At 43.0% G+C, this 9,948-nt stretch overlaps 1 protein-coding gene across 1 annotated transcript; it reads left to right on the top strand.

The window, feature by feature from the left end:
• Positions 1–202: 202 nt before the first annotated feature.
• LOC144891629 (voltage-gated potassium channel subunit beta-3-like) lies at positions 203–8,393 on the top strand. The gene is made up of 10 exons (XM_078775277.1): positions 203–231; positions 371–440; positions 534–636; positions 859–897; positions 1,055–1,242; positions 3,780–3,903; positions 4,097–4,191; positions 7,119–7,239; positions 8,022–8,110; positions 8,304–8,393. Exons 1-10 carry the CDS (start codon positions 203–205, stop codon positions 8,391–8,393), a joined length of 948 nt encoding a protein of 315 aa, XP_078631403.1.
• Positions 8,394–9,948: the final 1,555 nt, after the last annotated feature.

The raw sequence follows: 9,948 nt of genomic DNA, 5'->3' as shown, positions 1-9,948 counted from the left end.
CTTCCCCCTTCCCCCTCCCCTCTCCCCTCTCCCTCTCCCTCTAGTTTCACTGATCCCAACAAACACATAAAGCAACCGATCTGATCGAGGACGTGAATGGGCGGAATTTCATTATTCTTCCACAAAGTATTTAATAATATCCGACTTATCTCTCACTTTATGTAATTCTTCATTGATTTTTTTAAATTCGTTCGAATACCAAATGCGATGCTCACTGAGCAGTTACATCAAGTATCGATTAAAGAGTTTTTCATAAACTCTCAACATTTGGACCTGGTATCGTGCACCTGACATTGTTAAAGTGGAATTAATGAATTGTCAACAATTGTGAATGAGTGCCCATAACCTGTTTACCTGTACACGAATGCAGGTTACCAATGCAAACAAATCTGATTAAAAATACACCTGTGGCCTTGAATTACAGAACTATTGTTAAAGTCGTGAATATTTGATGGTTAAAGTAGTCTTACTTCGTGATCGACCATTTGACGTGGCCTCCTGTGCCTGAAATCACCTTGTGACGTCATCAATAGGTGTTTCCGTCAATTAATCGATTCGCGTCTATTTTTACCGGTTCCACCTGTGACGGTCTTTGTTCACCAATGGCCTCAGGGCGCTTGCGACGTATTTTGAACGGTTCAGATTAAACACGAAGGTTACACGTGATCGTTTGCATCAATGATTGTTTACAGATATTCTTATCAATTGAGCGACAAAAAAGGTCCACGAAACGTCTACAATAGCTCAGGAACGTCAAGACGTCAACCTTTTGTTTTCAGATTTACAGGTAGATCTGCATTTGTTTTCAATCACGTTGTCGTAATTAAACATTTTGTAAACATTCAAAATACGTTGCAGTTCACCGAATTGTTGCCCTGCCACAAAAGGTGGATGGAGGTTATGTTTTCAGCCCCGTCTATCTGTTTGTCCGTTTGTCTCTCCCGACACCGAGTTGTGCACCGCGTTGGGGTCCTGCGAGCGACAATCAGAGCTCATATTGAAGTGTATTGATGGAGTATGTATGAAACATTATGAGTTTCTGTATAATTGAAAGAACACCTTCCCTACGGTATCCATGTCGAGTGTCGTAACTTTATGGATGTCGTGGAGATGGAGGTCGTGGAGACCTGGAAACACTCTTCCTTCACTCTAATCCTGGGACTAACAAGGAACATGAAGGACCCTCGACGCAGAAGGAGACCATCGGGAGAAGAAAGTCTGCGTTGTCATTACCAACCTATGGTTATTTGTCAGTGCTCTATCCTTTAATAAATAGTGAACGTCATGCAAGGAAGCAGCGCGTAACATTTTAAAATCTTTGGTAAACAAGAGGTAAAATAAAACAAGAGGTTTGAACACATCGTGTACTTACCCATATAGGCTATGTACATATATATATATATATATCGATATCAAATATATATATACAGACTTGGCATTTAATATGGAATATTTTTTTTGTGGGGGTGAACTTACTTTTTTCAAGATGACTTAGAACCAAAAGTTCATTGGAATTATCTTGAAATTATTCTAGATTTTGTTAATGTGACCTTTCAAAGAAACAAAAACCACATTTGACATTTCGAAGCAAATAAATTGATCCTTGAAAGTGATGTAAACTGATATCGAACTCAATTCACGGACAGTACTGTGTTAAACTTCTCTGCGTTTTCCAGAAGTATCTCTTTATTTTGCACATTCGCCCAATTTTTTTTTAACAAAAACAAAAGTTAAATTACGACTGGGATTACGGACAGTAAAATTACAGTTCAGTACTTCGTGTAACCCCCATGAGCATTCAGGAGAGCACGTACACGTTGAGGCATGCTGTTCACGAGATTTGCCAAGGTTTGGACAGTAATCGCTTGCCATGCAGTTACAATAGCCTGCTGCAATTCACGCACAGAGGCAGGCTGCTGGTCCAAGTTGTCGATTTGACGCGTTAATTCTGCCCACAAGTTCTCTATCGGATTCATATCCGGGGACATGGCAGGCCACTCCATATGCTCTACACCACGGTCAGCAAGAAAGTGTTGGATCATGCGAGCAGGATGAGGCCGTGCATTGTCATCTTGGAAGACAAAGTTTCCTCGAAAGGCTGCACGAGCAAATGGAAGCAATGTTTCGTCCAGAATGGCCCTGTACTTGAACTGGTTCAGGTTTCCATTCAGAACAACCAGGTCAGTTTTGCCCCCTGCATGAAAAGCAGCCCAACGGTCACCCCACCACCTCCAGCTTTGACTCTTGGCACTATACAATCTTCGTTGTAGGCTTCATGCACTTGTCTGCGCACTCGGACGCGGCCATCTTGACGATAGACCAGAAATCTAGACTCGTCGCTGAAGATCACGTGATTCCAGTGTCCTGGCTGCCATTGACGGTGCTCTCTGGCCCACTGCAATCGGCGCTGGCGGTGTTGTCTGGTCAGACGTGGCTTTCTCAGGCGACGCCTGGCACGATAGCCTGCTTGAACCAGTCGTTGGTTGACTAGCCTTCTGGATACAGGCACATTTGTCAGTTGCTGCCACTCAGCCCCAAGCCGATTAGCTGACTTGGTACGGCCATTGCGGACTAACCGGTGCAGATGGCGATCATCCCTTATTGTGCTTCTGCGGGGACGTCCTGGCCTCGGTATTGGAGTAGGGACACCCCTCTGAGCATTTCGTTTCAGGATCTTTGACACTTGACCTTGATTGATGCCATACTCCCAAGCAATAGCACGCTGTTTCATGCCGTAATTTCGTAAAGCCACCACTCCATGACAAACAGCATTGTTGAGTTGACGGACCATCTCCAAGGGAAGCGGCAATAACTTTTGTAGACGTGCAGCAGTTGTTTTCCACTAATACAGAACACAACAACCCTTTTTTACCCGATTGTGAAGCCAATCGTCAAATGTACCTGTCCGTACATTTTGTCACGCCACCTATGATATAATCCTGTATTGACTTCTTGCTGCGAAAGACAATCAGTGACATGGTTCTTTCATCAAAGAAACCACCGAAGCGTAAAAGAAACTCACCAGATTGATATACTGAGTTCAGAAATTAAACCCAAGTCAAGAAGAAGAAAAAAATCCATATTAAATGCCAAGTCTGTATATATATATATATATATATATATATATATATATATATATATATATATATATATATGAAATATATAAACATATACACACACACACACACACACACACACACACACACACACAAACCTCAAAATCAAGATCAGACAGCTCAACATAAGCAGGTTACGAATTGAGCTATCCTGCATTTGACGACAACACCCGGGCCTCCCATCTCAGTAATAGCCGAGTTCGATTCTCCTTAACTTCCGAGATCCGACAGAACCGGCTGCATTCAAGTTGAAAAGTCATCCCTGGAGAGTCTGACTTGTTTTGCGTTAGTTGTGGATTTATAATTCAGTCTTTCTTGGAAGACATGGTGGATACAGAGGAGCTTCTTGGTTTCATGCTTCGGACCATAATTTGCTTTTTTTACATTTGTTGATGGAAAGGTTGAGTTTATAGGCCGTGCCTTCTGTTAGAGCCAATCCATCTGAGGCAAAGGGAAGGAGAGAAGAAAACACATCAGATGTGCTTAGATTAAAATTGTTAAATATTTACACTTGTTTGTCACACATCAACTTTTTCTTTTTGTAAATAACTTCCTCAATTGTACTCCATAATGCAGGTCCCGTCCTCGGCAACGCTTCCCTCCTCAGATGTGTGCCACACAAGGTGGTGCGTACGTGCCCAGATTTGATTTCTTGGCTGTTAGCAGGAGGCCTACTCAGTTGCACGGCAGTTCAGCCTGATCCCGCCTGTGTGCGAGCAAACAGAGTACAACCTATTCCATCGAGACAAAGTCGAGTTGCAGCTGCCTGAACTTTACCACAAAATCGGTGAGGTCACACTTGCCTGACTGCCATGTTGAAAGAAAAATAGAAACGATATCAGGGAAAGAAGCACACTGAAAATGTAAACTTGATGAAGGGATTCTTTTGTATTCATGGCACTGATTTAAATCTTTATTGTACCTTTTGAACCGAGTCTTGCCTGGGTAATGAGAAAAGGGTTGTTTACTTCCTGGTGCAGGCATCGGGGCCATCACGTGGTCCCCACTAGCCTGTGGGTTATTGACAGGGAAATATGATCATCGCATACCGGAAGACTCCCGGGCTTCTCTCAAGGTGCGTCCGAGGACAACCTTTGGTTTTTATTTTGCTTTGCCCAAAACCTTAAGAGAGCAATCATCTTTGGAACCCCATGAATATATCCATTCCACCCAAAAGCACAAATGAATGATAAAGAGGGCTTTGTATTCCTGCTCTTTCTTGCTCAGAGTAAGGTGGGGCAAATGCCCCTGGCATGAAAGGTGGGACGAGCTGTCACCCTTCTATATATATATATATATATATATATCCTCCTCTTTCATTTCATTGAATGTACAGTGCTAACAACCATCAATCAGAGGGACTTTTGCTGCAGACATTCAGGAACATGTGATCAGGACCAATGAGGTCATACAGGGTGGTTGGGGGGGGTGTTCTGGAGGGAACAGAGAGTATCTTTCACCTACTTTTCCCAAAAGGGGAATCCTTATTAAATATTAATCCATTGTATTAATAATATTTATTTGAGAAATATCTCAATTTATTTCACACAGGAGCAAATACACAACATTATTGCCATCGGCGTGATTTTAGTCTCCCCCGCCTTGCCCTCCTTCCCCCATCTCGCATGCTTCCACACCTCCACCTTCCCACCTTGCCTTTTACAGCTATCTTCTCCTAACATCCTGCATCTTTTTTCCTTGTCCATCCCTCTTCCATTATTTTTCTGCAATCTTTTCTTCTCAATTTATTCCCTTCACACACCTTGCGTATATAATGTGGAAGGTCGGGTCATATTTGAATTGAGATATAGACCACCGTTTTTACCCCATAGAGTATAGGACTTTTCTCCTTGTATTAAGGACATGTGGATAGGGACACTCGTCCTGTTTTTTGTCTGCCACTGCAAGACGGTTTTTAACCTTCAGTACTCTTGATTAGCAACGAGAAAGGAGGCACACAATTGGACTGCACTACTCAATGTCCACGGCACCAATAGGGTCAGGATCGGCTCCACTGATTGGATCGCGATGCTGTCACTAGGTGTGAGGCAGCCCATGATCGGTAAGGAGGGATGTCGTGGATCTCTTCAGGGGTGCAAGAGGTACATGAGGTGGCGTGCTCTCTCGCTGCTGAGTCTGAGAAGCACAGAATGAGACAGTCTGAAGGAGAGATGCTCTCCTGTCGTATGTGTGGCTGGCAAAACTCAAGGCATATCCTGCTGTTCGCTCGCTGCTGCTACTTTGGAGACTTGGCAGTTTCATGCCTGCCTAATCATTTTCTATCTCGCCCGGTTTTAGTGTACGTGGTCCCTTAGGGGGTTTGAGTTTCACTGTCTGTAAAGTGTAGCTATTTATCACCCCATGAAGTGAAAAGCTGTTCATTTGTCTAAGTACTGTTCAGCAGTATTTTGAGAAAATATTACTGCTTTTTAGGTCATCACATCACAACCAATCAAATTTGCCGCTTCCAGAACTCATACATGTCCTTGTTTCTCAGTTTCTCAAGACTGCATGGGTTAATGTGTCGCATGAACTCTCTAGAGTCTCGTTCATTGTGTCCGCAATTTTCGTTTGTGCTGTCTTGTGCTAAGTTTTTATTTTCCCCCTAAGTCCTGTGTGTATCTGCCTGCTATCCATCCTGCGAAAATGTTTCGGTGATTGGTAGTCCCTGGAGGTTAAATTGGTTTAATTGTATGGGAAGACACGCTTGTTACATCAAGCACCAACTCGACTTGCAGGTGTTCCATGTCAAAATCAGCCTCAGACGGCCATCTTCGAGGAGAATGACCTCAACATGTACGATTCCCACACAACATTGCTTGCGGTCTTGGGAGGGGGGGCATCTGTGACCACGATTCCCACACAACATTGCTTGCGGTCTTGGGTGGGGGTCATCTGTGACCCCTCCATAACTTACATGATATTCCTAAAAAGCATGCTTTCAGAGGTCCTTTTGTGCTGTGAGATTGATGTCCACATGTCTACACCTCCTCTTACTCAAATGAGCCTGAGCTTGAAAGGTCATTTTCTCTTTTTGACCACCGCTTGAAAGGTCATTTTCTATTTTTGACCACCTTGATTGCCTCATACTTTTCCTGAATGAACATGCGTATAGGAACCATCTTTAGAGGCCAGTTTTCCCCTCAGAGCAGGTGTTGGCCTTTTTTGGACACCATGGGCCCCTTTTTGAAGCAATGTTTTATGGCCGGATGCCCTTCCTGCCGCAAACCCTGTTACTCACCTCTTGCGACACACAGGGAATTACCAGTGAGCTGGTACTCAATTTGTCAACCTCAGAAGGATGACAGGCTGAGTCAACCCCCCTGGCGTTAATTCAGCGATCGACCAGGATTTGAACCCAGGATCTTAGGATCCCAAGCCGGCACCCTAACCGCTAAGCCAACACAAGGCTTGAATGAACATGCGTATGAGGCGTAGAAAGTATTTTTTTTATATGTTGCTTAAATCAGAGTTCAAGCCGCAATCACTGGGATACCAGCCCAGAGTCCTCACAACAAAGCCACCACTTCACCTACTTAATGGTTCACACATATCATATTTTTAAAGAGAATCACTGTGGTAATGCAGAAAACTGTTAGCAACTGTTAGCAAAGTTTGAAATCACTACCATGATAAACCTTTATCTGAAGCATTGCTATGAAATAGTGTGATTTCAAATTTGTCCCCTCTTACTTGTTCTTGTCAGTGCTTCCTCCCATATTGTGTCTCTCTTCCTTTTCTGGGTGTTTATTCCCTTCCTTTTTGTGCCCAATTGTTCCCCCACTACCCAACTGTCAGTTCATCCTTACTCTTCCATGAGCCTCGCTCTTGATGTGCATGGTTGTGATGAACTATCCAGTACAATTAAAAGTATTGTTGATCTGGTACAGCAAATAAGAGGCAATGGTTATCCCATGACTTACAAAAAGGATGGTGAAGGGAATTTGGGTTTTCGACATGAATATGTCATACATGTTCGTTTAAACTCTTCACTCGATGCAGGGATATCAGTGGCTGAAGGAAAAAGTGCTCAGTGAGGAGGGAAAGAGGCAGCAGGGACGTCTCAAGGAACTACAAAGCATCACTGAAAGGCTGGAGTGCACAATGTCACAGCTTGGCATTGGTTTGTTGTGTGTGTGTGTGTGTGTGTGTCTGTGTGTGTGTGTGTGTGTGTGTGTGTGTGTGTGTGTGTGTGTGTGTGTGTGTGTGTGTGTGTGTGTGTGTGTGTGTGTGTGTGTGTGTGTGTGCGCGCTTCCAAAGGCTCATCTAGGAATGAATATTCCATTGCATTATTCATAGTTTTGAGGTTAGTGCTGTTTACAGCCGTTGTTACTCATTCGCTGGCACGAATAATGCCAATCACAGCAGACGTTAGCGAGCTAATACAACGCAGTAACTCGGAATTTGACACAGGTACCATCACTCCGTGAGATACCCTGGCATCTTAGGCTACACAAGTGTACATCTTAGCACCAACACATCTGAGCCGACCTGAGAAGTTAACCCTCGGGCATGATGTAAGTGACTCAACTTTTTACCATAGTGAAGCGATGTTCTCATTTTATGGATGTCATACAGAGCCATCATTACATTGTGTGACAATTACACGAAGTCAAAAGTCTCATCTGATGCTCAATGTCTGGTTCTATTAGCATGGTGCCTGCTCAATGTCTGGTTCTATTAGCATGGTGCCTGCTCAATGTCTGGTTCTGTTAGCATGGTGCCTGCTCAATGTCTGGTTCTATTTGCATGGTGCCTGCTCAATGTCTGGTTCTATTAACATGGTGCCTGCTCAATGTCTGGTTCTATTAGCATGGTGCTTCACAATGTCTGGTTCTATTAGCATGGTGCTTCACAATGTCTGGTTCTATTAACATGGTGCTTCACAATGTCTGGTTCTATTAGCATGGTGCCTTCACAATGAAGGTGTGAGTTCGGTGCTCCTGGGGGCCACCAAGGTGGAGCAACTCATCGAGAACCTCGGAGCTATACAGGTAGCGTATCAACCAAATATTATGGCCCTGATACGTATTGTTTTCATTCTGCTTGTTCAATTTGTAAATTTAAAGATGTAAATTTCAATTTCCCGTTCAATTCTCTCAACATTTTCCCCAATATATCGAAATGCACAATTATTTAAATTTCTTCCAGGAAGTTAACTTGAAAATTGTTGATTGACCTACACAGGTGCTTCCTAAGTTGACAGCTGCGCTGCTGGCGGAGATGGACAACATTCTTGGAAACAAGCCAGCCGGACGGAAGGAATGCCGTCCTTAGGAAAGTTTTTCTCGACTTTGTCTCCTGAAACATTGGCTCCACATCACACTTTCTCTCAGGCTTGGGTACCCAAGTTGGCCAAATGTATTATGTTCAGCCAATGGGAAAGGCAAGGAAATTTAGCAATAGCTAAAAAAATGGAAGTGTACAAGAATGAACATCAAGTCAAGGTCAAGGGTGACCTACAGTGGTCCCGGAATATTTACAAATGAACATATTTTCCAGGAAAACTTACCATGGAGGTACCTTTTATCTGTAGTACTTTTTCTACAGTTTCCTGGCATTACCTGGCTCCAGTTATACACAAGGAAAAAAATAACAACAAAAAGAGTATGAACTTCCTTTCAAAGCGATAATGGAATAATTACTTTTCCTCATTCGCTGGCGAACCATTCCGACAATACGTTGTAATTGGTCATCGAGGAACATATGTGACGTTCGCATGATTTGCATGTCATGCTGAGCTACTACTTCTGAAGCGGTCAAGCGGGAGCCAATAAGCTCAGAGGTGTTTGGCTCAGTGGTATACTTGTCACTGATTGGCTAGAATGGAGTTGCAGAATTAAAATCACTTGCAAAGTTGATCATACATTTGTTACACACCACCAAAGTCAGCGAATTTGTTTTTACGAGTGAGCTTCGGTCTTGAGGTGAAAACGAGGTGTTTCAAAGCATTAAAATGCTCTGTGGAAGACTTTCGTGACGTATTTAATTGGAATCAATAATCCTACTTTTTAAAGCCTTTCTAACCTTAATAAAGAAATGCCCATGGATTATATAGCTTGTGCAGTTCTTTCATTAGGACAAATACTCAATAAGATGATTTCAATAAGGCAAATGCCCAAAAAATGTATCAATAAGTAAATCGGTCGGTGCAATGGGGATTTCAATTCTGATTTGCCTAAATATAACACCTCGGCTCAGCCAATCATAGTGTATCCCCACCATACTGTGCATTTATTTATCTTTGTACTTCACACGGATATGTTTCATCTATATAGTGAAGTAGCCAGATTTGTCAGTCTGTCCGTCTGCCATGGCCTTTTCCATGCACGTGTTACGTTTAGCTCCCGGTTAGGCCTCTACGGACATGCACGTCATCCCGGCATCCAGCACTCAACCCGTCCCATTGCTTTGTTGATGGCAGTTGAACAACATAACCCATAGATGTGACTCTACCTGATATCCATAGGAGACGGGCTGAATGCCAGACGCCAGCTCGCCTTCTGTATGACGGATTTAGTAAGACGGTGTTATGTCTGGGACATTATTACGGTGTTACGTCGAGCGTTAGGTTTGGTTCGGCCTTTACTGCAGTGACTAAAATTCAGCGGACATTCATGACTCAATAAGAATTCAGCGATGTATAATTTCAGAAACCACTTCTGATAACTGCTAGCAAGCCACAACCTATTAGTCTACGTTTCTTAATAATATCGTTTTCATAATATTGTTTTTTTGATGAATTAGTTTGCGTATTACTAAAATTAACACTGGGTTGTTGGCAATAAACCAAATGATTATGGAATACATTTTTTTTTGCAAATATTGACTG

Source organism: Myxine glutinosa, chromosome 4 (genome assembly GCF_964187855.1).
Source record: "Myxine glutinosa chromosome 4, kmMyxGlut1.1, whole genome shotgun sequence".
Taxonomy (NCBI): domain Eukaryota; kingdom Metazoa; phylum Chordata; class Myxini; order Myxiniformes; family Myxinidae; genus Myxine; species Myxine glutinosa.
This window is presented reverse-complemented; position numbering and strand designations above follow the sequence as displayed.